The 17,380-nt window shown below is 42.7% G+C and overlaps 1 protein-coding gene across 1 annotated transcript in view; it reads right to left on the bottom strand.

Annotated features, from left to right (window-relative positions):
- plpp4 (phospholipid phosphatase 4) overlaps positions 1-7,781 on the bottom strand; it is a gene marked incomplete at both ends in the record, with an annotated part of 35,445 nt that extends 27,664 nt beyond the window's left edge. Inside the window, one exon of the mRNA XM_079168331.1 lies at positions 7,693-7,781. Within this exon, the coding sequence (XP_079024457.1) occupies positions 7,693-7,781 (89 nt within the window). The remainder of the gene's footprint in view (positions 1-7,692) is intronic.
- Between the last annotated feature and the right edge of the window lie 9,599 nt (positions 7,782-17,380).

Genomic DNA, 17,380 nt, shown 5'->3' with positions numbered 1-17,380 from the left:
TCCTCCTGCTGCTGTCAAGACTAAAAACCTGCGTCCGTGGGTCGAAATATAACGAGCTGTTGCACGTGGAGGGCCTCGTCTTTCCATTTGTCAATAACGCCCGCGTCTGTTCCCAGCGTTCGGCAAACGTGAAGCTGATGCAAATTTAATGAACTCAAAACACAATGGCTGGTGACCTTTTAGTTAAACAAGTTGCCAGAGTTGTGTCTCTACCTCTTCCCTCTAGGCGACCGTAACATAAAGTGTTTGCTGCATGTTATTCACCTTGCTGTGTGGGGGAAAAAAAAGCTATGACTACACCGTCTAAACTTAGGAAACCACGGAAAGAGTCTGGTCTGACAGCAAAACCCAGGGGCCTGAGAGGGACACACACAAACACACACACACACACACACACGGACAAAATGAAGGCTTCTCCAGATGGAAAGAGGCATGCTTGTTATATATTTAGAGATTTGGCCCAGGAGACATATGTGTGTTTGTGTGTACGTGTGTGTTGGACAAAGGCTCTTTCATCTCCTCAGCCCCTCGTCTGTCTTTTTACAGATAAGAGTATGAAGCTGGAAATGACAGTAATGGGGCCGATCTAAGGGAAATACCTGAGAAAGGGGCAATGGAGGGAGGAGGTGACAGACAGAGAAAGAGAGAGAGAGAGAGACTGAGAATGGATAAGAATAGAAATATCCCGACGGTAGGAAGTGTAAAGCAGTGCGGGAACTGTCCCTTTCACACGCCGCCCACACCGCCGAGGGCTACAACGTTCCCCCCTCAGCTCAGCCTCCGCCCGCTGAGCACCAGCTGCGGTTTAAATATTTCATCATAATTGGGGACATTTTTCCCAGGACATTTCTAGACAAATGGATTGGCTACAGCACATAATATCGGACAGTTGGTCTATATAATATTATTGCCATCATTCACATCTTCTGGGCTTGGAGTTGTTTAAACGATATCTATTATTCTTCACTTCTGCCAAAGGATCAGCATTGTAAAATGTTAGTGTATGATTGTAAACAGCTGAAAATGCCATTTTAGTTAAAGCCCATCAGCCTAAGCACAACCCTCACTGTGACTGTAGTGTGAATGACTGGATTCTTGATGAATGCCCCCCTGTAAACAATGGCGGCGTCTGATTCATTACATTCATTTCACTTTGTAATGCGAGCTCTGTGGGCAGGGCGTTCGGATAGATTTGGGTCAAGACTGCCAGAAAATGTGAGAAAATAATAATTCTACGCCTGACTGATGACTACGCCACACAAATGAGGGAATCGGTTGTGATTTCTTCCACAACTCTTTGCGATAAGAGAGGAAATCTTCTTCAGATGTGATGTTATGAACTCACAGCAAAGATGTTTGCTTTGATTCATTTCATATTGACCCGAATCTGTCTTTTGACCAAACGTGTTATTTTCGGCGAGTCTATGCTCTCAGTTTCCAGATCATTAGGTACACTCAGGTAAAACTAATGCAGACAGCTGCACCATCATGAAGCTTATAAACTGGCACCTGAGTGTAGAGTTGCAACTCGGCGAGCAGTGGTGATAACTGTACTCAAGTACTGTGCTTTTAAAGTTTTGAGATACAGTACATTATTTTAGTTTTTCTATTTCATTCCACTATATACTTCTACTCCAAACATTTCTGAGGGAAATGCTGCACTGTTCACTTTATTTCATTTGACAGCTGTAGTTATTAGTTACTTTGAAGACTATATATATAATATAATATTAATTTTTGCCACCAGGAGGATCATGCGATCAGTTGTGTGCATCTGTGAGTGAGCGAACGTGCAGCTCATCGTCTGTCCATGGCTAATCTCGCACTCTGCTGCAGCAGACTGCGTCATATTTTGGGTGATCAATTGGCTGCGTGCTCAAGTACCTCTCATAGTCGTCGTGACTCACACTTTCTCAAGACTTCTATTACCTGTCCCACACTCGCAGCAAGTTTGCAAGATTGTACGAAATGTCTTACACGATGGCTTTGAGCTGACGGCCTCATGCATTGCCGCTCGTTTTTGGGTTTGAATGAAGTTTGTTTCACTTCACTTCACAGCCTCTGGCTGTCTTAACGCACTCAATCACATAATACAGCCGTGGTTGTTGGCAGACACAACTGGCGGAGATCTGCAGTCTACTAAGCGCATCTTTCTAGTTTACATATGAATTATAGTATATTATTATGGAAAGAGCAACCCGGCATGAATATAGAGCATATGCTATTATGCGTAATACATTAAAGATATGCTAATTAGGACTTAACACAAAGCACAACTCAGCCTGTATTTAGTTACGGACCAAAGTATTGACGATCACATCAGGGACATGAACATCTGAACATAAACTCAAGGCTATGCATCCAATGATAGTGGAGGAATTATTTTTCTTCCTACGGTATAATTTCGCCATCTAATGGATAAGTTGACCTACAGGGCAACCGCAGTAAACACAGTTTCCCTTTAAGATGAAATGGTGAAAAGAACACACGGAGAGTAACTGAGCGATCGGATGCCCGTGGAGGGATAAAGAGATGGGGTTGGATAGATGACAGCAGGGACAGCGAGACATAATGAGCTGATCAAACGATTGCGGGGAATGAAATGCCAGAGTAGCTTAGGGCGGTGACAGACTGGGCTGTTAGGAAATCCTTGGTCTTGCTGTGATAGTCGGCTGCCTCTGCTCTCATTGGAATAATGGTTATTTCTGCCACAGCACCTGCAGAGTTTGCTGATCCATGCTCTTCTTCTGCTAAACACAAACAGCTCGGTCCATCCTTTCTTCACATAAATATTCTTCTCTCTCCGCCTTGGTCATTTTCTGTTTCTGCATTTTTTTCCCCATCTATTCTCCATTACTCGGATTCTTAATTCATCGTGGTCACTAAACAAATCCTTTTTGTATTTTCCCCTCATGCTTTCACCTGTACTCCAATTATTCTTTTGTTTGGTTTAATTGGATGTACCTGAACAGACTGCCGCTTTTCAAAGGCTACTCAGTAATTAATCAGGTTGATTTTGCAAAATGAAGTACAGCAATGAATGTTGGCTCTGTGCCCCTTCAGACGAAGATCAAATGAATGGGCATTCCTGGAGGCCGCAGTCTCTACGGTCATTGTTACCCCGCCGTCTCTGGTCAATTTGTGTCAACGGCATCCGATCCGAAATGTGTTTCCACGTCGCTCCAGCCACAGTCGAGCCTGCGATCTCAATTTTTACTTCATCTCCGAGATGATGAGGGTTACCGGTTGGATGACCTGTGATTCAGTGCCTCAGATGTTGGCTGCCAAAATTAAGAAACGCAGCGGGAGAATGCACCGGAATAGTCACACAAACGAGCATCAGATTACTCTCTTCATTTCTGACCGCAGCAGACCAGCAGAATCAAAGCGACAGAGGATGTGTGAGCAACACAAGTATACATTGGAGTCCTTATTCTCACCACCTGATGCTTGATGTTGTACTTTCTTCCTCAGCAGCTCATTTTCAGCTCTTTCTATTAACGTGATCTTGTTTACTTGGAGATTTTGCCCATGGGTATGGGAGCCATTGGGAACTAAACCATATAGCTAAAAAGCTAAAAGCTTTAGGGCTGCAGAGTGGAGTGCCTATTTTGGGAGATGGTGATTGTAAGTATTAGCAACCCTTTTACAGGGATTCATATTAAACACTGTTTAATAGAGCTTTAAAGTGGCACTCACACCTGTGGCCTATGGCTGAACCTTTTCTCTCAGGGAAATGTCTTTACTATCATCCTATATTAAAAACCACTGGACTTTGTTCAGAAATGCTGTGAGTGAAGTTTGGGTAAATGTTTAAGAATACTTAAGGTTTTTATGAAATCAAACAGGTCGCATGTTTCCTGCAATAGTTGTTCAATGCATAAATAATATATTGCAGTTTTTATTGACAGCGGCGGAGTCCGCCATTCCCGCACTGAATTGAGATTGTCCACCTAAGCACTAGGGATTTACTTGAACAGGTAAAAGTCACTGTTTCCTGTTTGCTTTCTTTACAGGCTATCAAAGACAACGCAACGTATTTGCCACTGTGGTTAGCACTGAACACGTTTCGTTTTCTATATTATTTCATCAGCCGATCGTTTTAAGATTTTGCAAACGGGGGTACAGCTAATGGAACAAGAGGGAGCAGCCACAGTGAGCTGTTTGATGAAGGGCTTGAAGGGATTTTTTTTGATGAAAGCATCAGTAGTTTGGCTGCACAGTGAACAGACATACCAGTTGCCCTCCTGTTGTATTTCTGACTAAGTAGCTGCTCAACGAGTGCTTGTTGTGCCATTAAAACTGTCACCACGATAACCATGACTGTCGCCAAATCCACCGCTGAAATCGTAAGCATTTCAACGTTAACGTTTTCATCACTAATCCAATAACAATAGCAGAAATGACTGCAACATTCTGCTTGATCAGAAATACCTTTTTAAGTTCATATCAGCAGCAGAGGCCCTTATGACACTGTGACCGATCCTTTACGAAGAGACTTTCTCCTCGAAAAACCAGAATGCCCCCCATCCTTAACATGCATTCTAAACAATCCGCTTATTCTTAAACAGCCTGAGACCTTGACATTCTACTCTTCCCCAACATCTCACAGGGCTTTCTGAGACTTGCCAAGGCTCTGGGCCGTATCCCAGGGCTGCTCCTAAGCCGTCCTCTGAGAGGAGGGGATGATTCGCAGTGAGCCGAACTCTGTTTTGAGGGATGACCAGTGTTGTTTCAGACTAAATCCTTATCCTTAAAATTCCAAGAACATTGTCAATGTCGGAGTGTATCTCGCTCGTCTTTTTTGGCATGCTTCAATGCAAATACATGTAATAAACAAAATTCCTCCTCGGTCACCATAATTCTCTGCGATACAAGAGTCCAAACTTGAATGAACGAATCTATTCTATCCAGTTGTGTACAAACTTTTAGCTTTTAGATGGCACTGATTTAGAGTTCTCAGAGGGGTTTTAATTTATCAAATCTTAAAACAATCCGGATCCTGCTAACGCCCTCTGTCTTATCTATCACCTACGTCTGTTTCCTTTCGTCCCTGCGTCCTCTTGTTTTGTCTCCTGTTCTCCCTTTAGACAATATTCTAATATGTACTGGCTTATTCAAGTGTCCACCCACGTGCTAAGGCACAAACACTTGCGTTGATTGATTTAGGACACGAGCTCAGCCACACGACCACTCAAGGGAGAAATGACTTCTTGGGTATTTTGCCTAAGCTCTGGCTTGATTTGCTCCGGCTTACAAGAAAAGTGAAAGAGCACCCATCTCATTATCCTCGCTTTCTGTGTTGAGAAGAAAAATATCTTTATCTTTTTCTCACACCATTTTGTTGAATGTCAAAGATCTATTTCCATTTAGATTGAACTTTTTTTGCTTTGCTACTGGTTAGATGTGTGACTCCTGGAGTGCCCACTAAGCTATGACTGCATGGCGTTAGCTGTTTGATGGCACAGGGTCGACCTCACGTCACACACTTGGCCCATTGCTTAAGGTCAGTGCACCTCCTGAGGCCTGGAACAGGCAGGCAGCTTGGCAAGCAAGGCCAAATAAAAAAGTTATATTCCCTCAAAGGCTAGTCATCTTTGACGAAATGTGTCTGTGAATAATGTAGGGAATTCAGGGCACTTTGGTTTATACGTAAACGGTGGTGCAGAGATGTGGCGGAGAGAAACAAGAACAGTTTGTGTGACCAACGAGAATTATTACATTAGATGCAAAGAGCAAAAAAATGGCAGAACTTGCAGGTATCTCTTGTTGAAGACGCCTTTCTGATGCCTCCATATCTGCTCGTGAGCCCAAACTAAAGGATTAAGGAACTCAATTTCAACAACCCTCGGTACATGTCCACAAATATGATGGAATATGAACAGCGAATGAAAAATGGGTTCCTTCTTTTTCTTCCAAATGTAATACTGAGCTGCAGAGGTAGAAAGCAATAAGATGAATTTCTAACGGTAGAAGCAGGATTTTAAATGAGCATTGACGCCAAGGAAAGACAAGGGAAACAGGGATATTACATCTACACTAAGCAGCGGACACAAGACTGTCCTTTACACCTCCAGTGAAGAAAAAGAATTCTGGTTGACCCCAATTATCCTGCCTTCACCTCGGGCTACTAGGTGTAACAAGAACAGGGGACCGCTGCCCCACAGGGCCAGAGAGCAGCTCTCGCTCTCTGATCCCTCAGGCAGAAAGCTATAGCTCAACAATCAGTCCCTATCTATTAGACCAACCACTCCCTCTGTCAAAACATATGATAGCTCTTTTGCTATCAAAGATGAAAGCCCCTCAATCTTGAGCACAGAGGCCAAAAATACAATTAGCCACAAAATCAAATTTGGAATTGGTGGCTCTGTGTTTCACCAGTATGTCTGTGTCACGCTGAGGAAATGGAACCACAATCAGTTCATTTAATGAGGGCATATACTGTACAGTTCGTAGGTACAAAGCAGATCAAGTTTACTCAAGTTTACTTGGCAAATTCGGCATAGGAGCCTTCAGCGTGCTTTCGTGAGTAAAACTCAATTCATTACAGCGATCAAGGACTTTGTGACAGGGGCTTCTGTGGCAGCACAGCAGCGAGTTGATGATGATGATGATATTGTGTGAAATTTCTTCTCTTTTTTTGTGTGGCTTGGAGCACTCCGTATAACGCAATAACAAATCAGCCACAAAGAGAGTCTCGCAGACGGGTCTGCATGAGTGAGGCACGGTTCATGCTTTGGTCTTATCCCTCCAGGGGGGCCCCCCCCCCCCCCCTCCGTGCATAACACCGTGCACCATGCAGCATCAACGCTCTTCTTGGCTCTGCAATCATTTTAAAGGGTGACAGCACCCGCACACATACAGCTGGACCACGTAGCCCGAGGACAGATGTTAACGACAGTGTGTACACAGACTATGCAGACAGCGTTGCTGGTTTTTTGACTTCTTTCTTCTTCTTCTTCTTTTTCTTCTTCTTTTTTTCTCCCACGGATGGTATGAAAGAGCAGCGATGTGTGAGTCAGTTCAGACAACAGGAGACCCGGGGCTTTTTTTTTTTTTATCAGATCACATGAAGCAGAGAATAAATAAATATGACACAATCGTGATGCAAACAATGCTTAGCGCCTCCAGGCTAGACAAATTCATAATTTATATTTCTGTTCGTTTTTGAAGGGTGCGTCTGAGAGGCACAACCTTCTCGCAAGGTGTATGCTGCCAAAAAAAAAAAAAAAAAAAAAAAGTACTGTACATAGATCTCAATGTGTCTGTGTTGGGCTGCTTCAATTAGATCTATTTATTGTGGAGTGAAGTGGTCGAAGAAGCCGCCTCTGTCTCTCTAACCATCTCTAACCAGCCGCTGTGATAATCTGGGATATAATGTGAGTCATCAAATAATAGTGTCGCGCTGATTCGTGACGTGAAGTGAAACTTGTTTTTGTTTTTTTTGCAACCTGTTACCGCAGCGTCTGTCTATACTGTCCTGGTCGTTTAGCAGCGATGTATCCAGCTCCGCGGCTCAACACGGGGGACCGCCGGCCAGCGCCACAAACCGCCGCAAACGACCCTGAACGCAGCAGTTCGGTGTCTCAAGCATGTAAAAAGGCACACGGGTAACGACAGTCACATCAACCGAATGACACCGCCAGGGCCAGGGCGCACAAATGACAGATTTTCGAGACTTTGCATACTTACACAAAAACTCCGAAAAGCATAACTCGGATGCCGATCTCCAAAGCCAGCTCCCGCACGTTTTTCCTGCGGTCCGGAGGCGACACGTTCATGGTTCTGAGGTAATCCAGTCACGTGAAGTAGAAAGCTAGACTAAGGCGTTTTGTTTTGGGTTTTTTTTTCACTTTGTAATCCACCTTAACAAAGCGAGCGCTTTCCAGAAGCGGTGAGCTCCCCTCTAATCACGCACGCCGCGCGCCTCCATCGCGACTCGTTCGACACCTGAAGCAGTCTCCCCCCCCCTCTTCTCCTCGCCTTCTCCTCGTCTCCGCTGCTGCTCTCTCGTGTCTGCTTCGATCCCCCTCGGGCGACGTTTCCTTATTACAACCCTGTTGGCTGACAGCAGCTGCTCTACCGAGTGAATGTCTCCTTCCTCCACTCCATCAATTACTTAAACTGGGTTGGAGTTTGGAGTCGCCTAGATATGGGGAAAAAAAGACGAGAGGTGTGGGTGAATAGTGAGGGTGGGGAAAGGGATGAGATCTCTCTCTCTCTCTCTCTCTCTCTCTCTCTCTCTCTCTCTCTCTCTCTCTCTCTCTCTCTCTCATTGGCTTCATTTTGGAGAATCAGATGGCTAGAAGTTTCTTGAACACACCACTGAGGCCCTCGCAGGACCAGCTCCCGTTCCGTTAATGGGATATGATGACCTGAATGTCCTCCTGTCCAGTCTGAAGCCAAGAGACAATACACCTGAGCAAACACCTCATGAACAAATGAAGCACTCTGCCGACTGGTGGGAGCAATGAACTCTCAGCCTGACACATGATATAACATCACTGTGCCCAAAAGACGGCTCCAAGCGCAGGGGAGCCTCGACCCCCCCCCCCCCCACACACACACACACACACACACACACACACACACATAACCAATCATACCACTATGAAGATTCCAGCCCCTCAGGGTCTATGCAGCCACACGGTGATACAGGAGCACAGGCAGCAACGTATACCTGCGGGTCATGAATCCTGGCCAGCACTTCGTAGACTCCCATGAATATTTGATGCCTTCTAAAACTGGCCCTCCTGCGTATACCTGCCAGTCCAAGAATCCTTTCTGCATGCTTACCTGAGAAAGGGGGGGAGAGACCGTCGTTGGTAAAAGCTCCTGACCCAAAAAACTTTGTTGTTTTTTTTGCCGCCTTTTCTAGGTCACAAGCTTTGACAAGCTGGAAGCTGAGCTCTGCAGATGCAATTTAGAAATTGTGCATTGTTGCTGGCTGACAAGGCGCCCTGTTAGCCGTATACGTATGACAAGGATAAACAAATACACACACTCAGGTACGCAGCGGAGGTTTTGAACTATTCCTTTACTTAGTTCTGGCTGATGTGCCTGAAGTGTTTGCTGGCTCCCTAATAAGAACAAAACAAGAGGAGATGTGACATGGCGGTAGGTGAGGAGGTGAGATCTTACTTCAAAGCTCTCCGGCAGCCCTCAGACTTTTCAGCTTTTACAGAGTTTATTGCGAGCCATCAACATGGTTTTACCCGGCAGCATCAGAGTACTCGTGATTAGGGTGATTCACTCTGGTCAGGGAGGCTTTTCCGGACCTTTTCCGAGGGACTACGTAAACACTCAATTATCTCACAAAAGAAATAGCACTCTGCTCCCTCCTGTTAATGCCGACTCATTATTTGTTGTCGAAAAAGCAAACATGCAAGAGCTATATGAAAAGGCTCATCTTTTTTTTCATGATTTTAACATTTTGACGTTTCTCTTTCCTTCTTTCCTTCTTTCCCCTTCTCTGCAGTGTCGGCCACGAGTCACATTTCCCGAGGTTGTGGTTACACTGTAAGGCCAGCCATATGGCAAACTCTAAAATAGGTTGTGCTTTAATAAATCAAAATTCAATTTATGGTTACAAAGTCATCCTAATCCCCTACATGGGTATATGGGTGCATGCACTTTCCATGGAGGATAGTCTCTGCTGAGACGGAGTGACTGGAATGGTCCATTGCTCCCTGAGATCAAGGCTTTATTTTATTACACTTTGGGCGAGTTTTTAGTGGAGAACATCCCTCATTCCTGGTTAATGTACAAAGTTATATCAGTGGGCAGCATATAGTAACTTATCTTGAACCCAATAAATGGTGGCCTGAAGGGGAAAGCAACTCATTTTATTTTCTATTCTTGGGATTCTACAATTAGTCCCGAAAATTTAAATCAGCTCTTGAGCGAGAATTGCCAACTGTGTCTGTCGATCCAACTGTTCCCCGAAGTGGGAAGAGACACATTGCACCACTCAGAATGCTTGGCGTCCTCTGTCAACAACTACATGGCATTCACCAAGGAATTAGTCCTTCTTAAATTTTCATGAACTTGGTGTCGTGTCCTTGGCAACTTCAGATTGCATGCAAGAGCTGACCGTGAAATCACTTCAACGAGTGGCACGATTCAAGTGTTTTAAAGACAAGCAAATGCTGCTGAGTTCAGCAGTCTTACTTCTATGTACCCATGTAGCCTAATTAGCATATGTTCATTCTCTGTCCAAAATGTGTACTGTTTCCACATTTTATATGAATTTTAATATGAATTAAAATGTATATGTTTCCAAACAACTGCACCATTGACATTTGTCCTCATTTGAAAATCTGCTAAAACGAGACTTTGTCACTTTTACTGAACAGTTGCCACTGCAGCTACAAAGGAAAATGCTAAACTACGTTTTAGCATTTACCTAAAATGCTGTGCTATTGTAACACAATAGCACAATGCTGGGAAATAGTCTGTTATTACTGAGTCATTACGTCTGCCTCAGTAATGTCCATCATACACCAATACCAACCTAAAATTTGCTAACGTATACATTAGCCAATGTTTGCTAACATTAGCCACCATAAGCTATGGGCACACCAGAACAAGTAAGGCTATGACGGTAAAATATCTAAGAGTACTGAATTCAGCAATGACGCATTCAATTATTTATGAATTCAAGTTTTCATTTGTAAAAGGACAATTGAGTGAGTTATTCTGTCAAAAGTTACAAAGTCTCACTTTATGCTAGTAGTAGGTACGGGATGGGAGAAACAGGCTCCTTATGTTTGTGACTCAAAGTGTCACATAGACATAGATAACGTAGTAGTGAGTACTACTCAACTAAATACAGGTTTGAAGGGCAACGATTTGACTTCAGAACATGTAAGTTATGCTCCACAAGCTACAGTACAAAGTGAGAAAAAACGAAATTCTGCAAAATTTCTTTTGTCTTTTCTATTCTTAAATATAAAGAAAACACTGTATAGTTTTACCCCTCGAGGCTTCTAAACTAAACGAACAAGAAGTCAGGGGAAATCACTCCTCCTTGAACTGCTCACATCATACAGTCTGGGATGAGTAGTCGAAAGTAGACAGCTCTTTATATTAAGGGATCAGAATTTTAAATGTAATTTAAAATGACACCGCTCTAAAGGAATTATTCTGAGCAAAGTTGGTTTGAAGTAGGCTGACATTGAGCTGCACCAGCTAATATCCTCCAGAGTATATCATTTATTTGGGGATCTGGCTGTGTTGTAATAACAACACTGTGCTGTTTATGGAAGAGATATTGGATCAATAGCATACAATTAACTTATCTATAATTAATACAAAGAGATATCGTGGCTTAAAACAGGTTTTGATTTTCCTTACAAATTGTCATAACTTCTTTTGAGGTGTATTACATCTGTAAGTAAAATATAATGTTTTAACTTTGACAGCCTGTAATAAGATGAGGTGGTTTGGTTCAAGATGAGGATCAGCTTCAGTGGACCCGACCGCTTTCAGATAAAAATGTCCGCTGTCAAAATTCTAACAGAGCTCTCATAAGTTGTGCAGCCGGCCGTGGACCGATTTTTACTCTGGGTCAGACATTCAAGTTTATTGATTGGCATCAGTAAGACAGAAACAAAACGTTGAGGCCTTGACATTTAAGTCATCTTGGTCCTGATTGGTTCTCACTCAGTGCACAGTGGACCATATTTTTTGTTGGCTGTCAGCTGTTAGTGAACAATGAGATCATGGAGGTGTTTTCCAGATACTACTGCCAATCATGGATGTATTTTACCGATTGTACCATTTCTGGATAACCTGCCAAAACTTAGTGTGATGTTATGGGGATCTTTTTTTTCTGAGAGTTTGGGCTATTTCGCTTCCATAACATGTCTGCTTATTTTACTACTTTGTCTATTTGAGTCTGTCGAGTTCTCTTAAGTGTACCAATAGTTAGCATTATATAATGCTCATTTACATATTCAAACAATAAATTGTAATACAAAAAAAATGATTGTCTTAATCTACTAATACAAGTGGGAAGTTACCTTAAATAAACTGAGTCAAAAGGTGGAGATACATAGATGATGCAAACATGTTTTAAATGCTGTACACATCATTTTAACACTGTACCGCTGTATTCAGTCACCAGTTAAACTGTCAACCTCTTCGGCCTCGGCTACTGATCGGTCTTAATCTGTCCTGGTGAAAAAGTCTGTTCAAACCACAGCGGACGGTGTGTGCACCACGTTGTGTGACCAGTGCCTTTAGCGCGTTAACGCCTCGCTTTACAAAGGTTTTGTATTGATTCAAACAAAACGGTGTGCTTTCACAACAACCCACCATAAAGAGTCTAGTTTCAGTCTAGGAGAGTGAGAGATGCACCTATAATGAGTCGCACAAGGAAACAAGGAAAGTCACATTAAACATCTTTCAATTCATTTCTGTTTTTATTGGGTTGTGGTGGGGGGTTTTTTCCGAGAAAGGCCTGGATCCTTGTTGCTGAGTCTGCGTGGCCATGTAGTCTGAGTAATAGGCCAACAGTTGTTCCCACATTTGTCACAGCTTGTGTGTGGGACAGTAATAAATCTCCTGAATAATTCTTAATATTTCAGGGGATAGAATATCCAAGGCAACGCTGAAGTAAGACTTTCTCATTGTTGCCTTTCAGGTTAAATGTAATATTTTAAAAAACATCCATAAGCTTTCCAGCTGTATAATAAATTGGTGGTTAACATTACCCCCACGTTTACAAGCTGCAACATTAAAGTGATGAACAAATTGATGCTTCAATGATTATAATCCCATAATCTCATATACATCATTCTCCATAATGAGTGCTTTTACTTCGGGTACTTTAAGTACATTTTGATGCTAATACTACTGTACTTTTACTTAAGTACAACTTTGTAACAGACTGTTTCGACACGCTGGTATTGCTTTTACTGACATAGAAGATCAGAGTACTTCTCCCACCACTGCCTACCACTGTCCCCCATTTTTTATAAACTCACGATCTTGCTCTGGGTCTTTAAGCATAATACAGCTTGACTAATCCGATCATCATCACACTTATCAGAGCTAATGCCATCAGTGAAATGAGTAATTAATGTCAGCAATTTGTTCTGCCTTTGAAAATAAGACGCGGCGATGAAATATTAAACTGCGACAAGAATAGGAATTACCATGCGGCTCTTTTTGTCTGCTGGGGGGGGGGGGCACGCTGTGATTTGTAGCTCCTTCAGTGTCATCCGTTTGCTTTATTGTAATGCAAGTTCTTGGATAGCTATTGCAGAGAGGGCTTTACCTCCGGGTGGATAAATTACTTGTCTTAGAGGGAACGAGAGGAAATGAATCAAAGACGAAATGGCTCTACTTTTCATAGAGCCAGATTACGGGTGTGCATGTGTACGCATGTAAGCCTGTAATGTGTATATTCTCACAGCGGTCCGTGCACTTATTCACAGGCTACAGTTCCACACAGCACATTATCCTCTCGGTTTATCGTTCCGTCAGATACTGCAGCTTCACTCATAAGTCAAGAATTGCTTGGGATGAGATTCATTGATCAATCTCTTAAACACCTAGAGCAAAAACAAAAAGGGATTTTCTTCTTAGAGTGGATCCAAAATGCCTTCTTTAAATAAAGTGAAGAGAAAATATATTGATCTACCCCTGAGATGTACCGTCTCGTTTTGTAAGAAAATGTATTGATTTACCCAGCGCTGCACTTTGTTCTTGAGTACACAGCCTCCTTTTTACTGGAGTTGTTTTCCACAACTCCATGGTCATTTCACCCAGCTGCTGTACTCTTTATACTATAGGACATAATGCGGTATACGGGATGTCTTATATACAGTAAACAACCACGTTCACTGTTAATACATGAGGACAACTTCGTCACACAATTTGCCCCACAATGCACCACATGAAATGCAACTTGCATTAGCTAACCGGTGCGAGCTGACACATAAGTGAACCCTGATTGAACTATTGTACTTCTTAGAAGTACTCTACAGTCACTGTCCACCCACACCGGTGTTTTCTCTTAATCTGCGGTGTGATTGGCATGTCCCTGACCAACCCTCCTCCATCTCCTAGCAACCCTGTCTCCTAGAAATTAGGTTTTTATATTAAAAACTAAAATAGTTGTTTTCCTGATTACTTTTAGACCATTATCATTGTAGCCTGATTAGTGTGTAACTCCACCTAACATCCACCTAAGCAGATCTAATGAGACAGAATAACAAATACATAATCATTTAATTTACAGACAGTATGTAAAATGTAAAAAGTAGCATAATCCTTATGTTATCCTTAGTTGCATTTTCCTCTCACTTTTTCCTGTATGAATGCATCATTTTGCCTCGTCTTACGGCAGAATAAAGTTCAAGTTCCTGTTAATAAGAAGAGATTGTGTCATTTCTGAGAGCCTGTAGAGAAAAAGTTAAAAAAAGAAAGAACAGGATTTGGAGGATAGGAAAAAAAAGAGCATGAATTTAGAAGAGAAGTGGAGTGCTTTGAGAAATGAGTGATTACTTGGCCATTGTCTCCCGTTCTCACATTTGCTTCTTCACTGACAAATGTGTGAGAGCGAGAGCCGTTGGTGAAGAAGAAAAGATACGATTCTTTAATTAAAAAACAAGTACATAATCCTGCCGCAGTCCAATGATACTGGGCAACTTTTTGTTTAAAGGTCACTGATGATTGTAATCGCCTCTCAGCTGCTCACCAGAGCCTGTTGAGAATATTTCTGTATGCAGTAATCTCAGACGCTTTCTGTAATATGTCATATTATGCAGTATATATGCCATGGCCTAACTAATGAAACAACTGTGAACTTTACGCTGACACATTTCCACAGGGTGGTATAGGAACAGGGGCGGTTTCTAGAGAGTTCGGGGGCCAAAGGGAGCCAGTTCCCCCGCAATATTAAGCCTGCATGGACCCCCCCTCGGGCCCCCCTAAATTTGGTAAATGTTTTATCCCCAGAGGGGAAAGCACTCATTGAGTATTACTATGTTTATTGTTATATGTGTACTATTAGTCTTTTGGAGAACCAAACCTATGGGCCTGGGACATGGACTACATTTATTCAGCGCTTTTCTAGTCTCTGCGACCACTCAAAGCACTTTACAACACAGCATTCATCCATTCCCACACACATTCGTACACTGATGGCAGATGCTACCATATAAGGTTCCACCTGTTCCTCCGCAGCAATACACATTCTCTCACACACACACACACACACACACTTGGTGTCCAGTATCTTGCCCAAGGACACATTGATATGTATGCAGCAGGGCCCGCCGGCGCTTAGATTTATGGACGCCGCCTCCACCTCCTGAGGTTTGTAATAGTTGTGATTAATATTTTCGGTACCCCCTTAAATGGCATGTGGCCCCAGCCTCTTTATCAGCGACCTTTGATGCAACACACACCCTCTGTTATTCTCCTACTTCCCTTTTGCTTTTGACTTGGTAATACAGGCCCCAAAAAATCCATTAAAGCTGATAAACAAATGGGGCCAGCAGGGGAAAAAAGGTCTAATAAAGAACAAAACAAAAAGCTAATAAAAACAGTATTGTGTTTGCAGAGAAGTCGAGTTAAAGTTGTTGCAGAAGTGTATTTCTAATATGAACTCCATTAAGAGGGGGGGGGGGGGGGAAACTCCATTAGGAATGGGATCCCTGCGCATGGGTAATTAAGTAAAAGAGAAAGAGGAGCGGGATGAGTCTCAAACATAAACAGATATCCCGGCTGTGCGTCTTCTCTCTCCTCTGGGCAAATGATGCTCTCTCTTTTCATGCCAACATGCTCCCAGTAATTTCATTTGAATACGACTCGTAAGAGAAACAAGCCAGGGTCTGCTGTGCTCCTTGTTATTCATGAGAACCCGAGCGGCCGTCTGTTATCACAACTAAGTCTGTCAACGGAACAACCGAGATGCATTGCTGCCCCGTCTGCGTGGTGCCAGGCGCTGTTGTTTTAATGACGCAGTCGTTGCATATACAGTATTGTGTGATTTCGTGATATTATAAGCTCTTTGATGTCAGAAATGAGTTGTCCATGCATTAATATGGATTCACTCTTTTAACGATACAAGTTTTGAGAATACATCAAGGTCATATCATCCTGCAAGTTTTCATACTTTCTTGCCGAGTGTTTTTGAATATTTGCATTTGGTTGAATCCTTGTCCAATATCTTTTTTATTTGTTTTTAGGAAACTAGAAAAGCAAATTGCTGGGTAATAATATACATAACAACACACATAAGTGGAAAAACAATGCAGCTCAATATTGCTCCAGGTATTTATTATTCGTCACTAAAGAAATGAATACTTTTCAAAATTTTTGGGACACGTGAATGGCTTTGGAGACAGCGACAAGATCTTGAGGGCATAAAGTGTAACTTTGTTAAATCCCAGCATCTCCCCAGCCTCAGTCATGCTCCACGACACACTTCCATCGTGTCGTCGTGTACCAGGGTGGTCTGCAAAGGTCATTCTTATGGTTCACTGCTGAAGCCAGAAACAAGTTTTGCTGCTCCATCCGACTTAGCCTACAAAAAACGAATCAGGGCGTTCTACCAAAAATGTAATTATGGTGGGTTTGTTTTTCTGGTGAAAAAAACCCTAATATTTGTATAAAACATACATTTCTCTTGTATTTTATCCTATATTTTTCCTTCTACAAAATAAATGAATGAATGGATAAATAAATGGCCACGCTCCACACAGAGCTCTCATCTTGCCTACCTCCTGTCTAAGGTATGGCTGACAGCTTTTCACTGTGACATGTCACAATGTCTTCAATCAAAACTATCAAAGTGTTGCGCTGAAATCAATATTTAACCATGCACTCTATGAGCACATGACATCTATTGCACTTCTCACCATCCTGGGGGAGGGATCCCTCCTCTGTTGCTCTTCCTAAGGTTTCTTCCTTTTTATTCTCCCTGTTAAAGGGATTTTTTTTAGGGAGTTTTCCCTGTACCGATGTGAGGGTCCCGGGACAGAGGATGTTGCATGTGTACAGATTAAAAAGCCCACTGAGGCAAATTTGTGATTTTGGGGCAATAACAAAATAAATTGAATTGAATTGAAAAGAGTACAGCAGTGCAATGTGATGTGCATGAGCAGCTCTATGGAGAAGACGGAAGACACGCGTCGTCAGCGGGAGAGAAATGATGGGACGCTGTGAACAATGCTGGAACCTCAGCAGTGTGAGTCCCTCCAAAGGCGTTAGGTAACTGTCACTAACAGGGTTGAGCATTAACCTATAGGCCAGCATTGTCTGGGTATCCACGACTGCCAAGGGAAGCTGCCTCGGCAGTGCCAGCGTAATAGGCTGAGCTTTCTTCACCCTCCTGCCCATTTTGGCACCAGCTTCTTCCAGATGA

Source organism: Pholis gunnellus (genome assembly GCF_910591455.1).
Source record: "Pholis gunnellus genome assembly, chromosome: 11".
Lineage (NCBI taxonomy): Eukaryota > Metazoa > Chordata > Actinopteri > Perciformes > Pholidae > Pholis > Pholis gunnellus.
The sequence above is the reverse complement of the archived record's forward strand: the minus strand, read 5'-3'. Positions and strand labels throughout refer to the sequence as shown.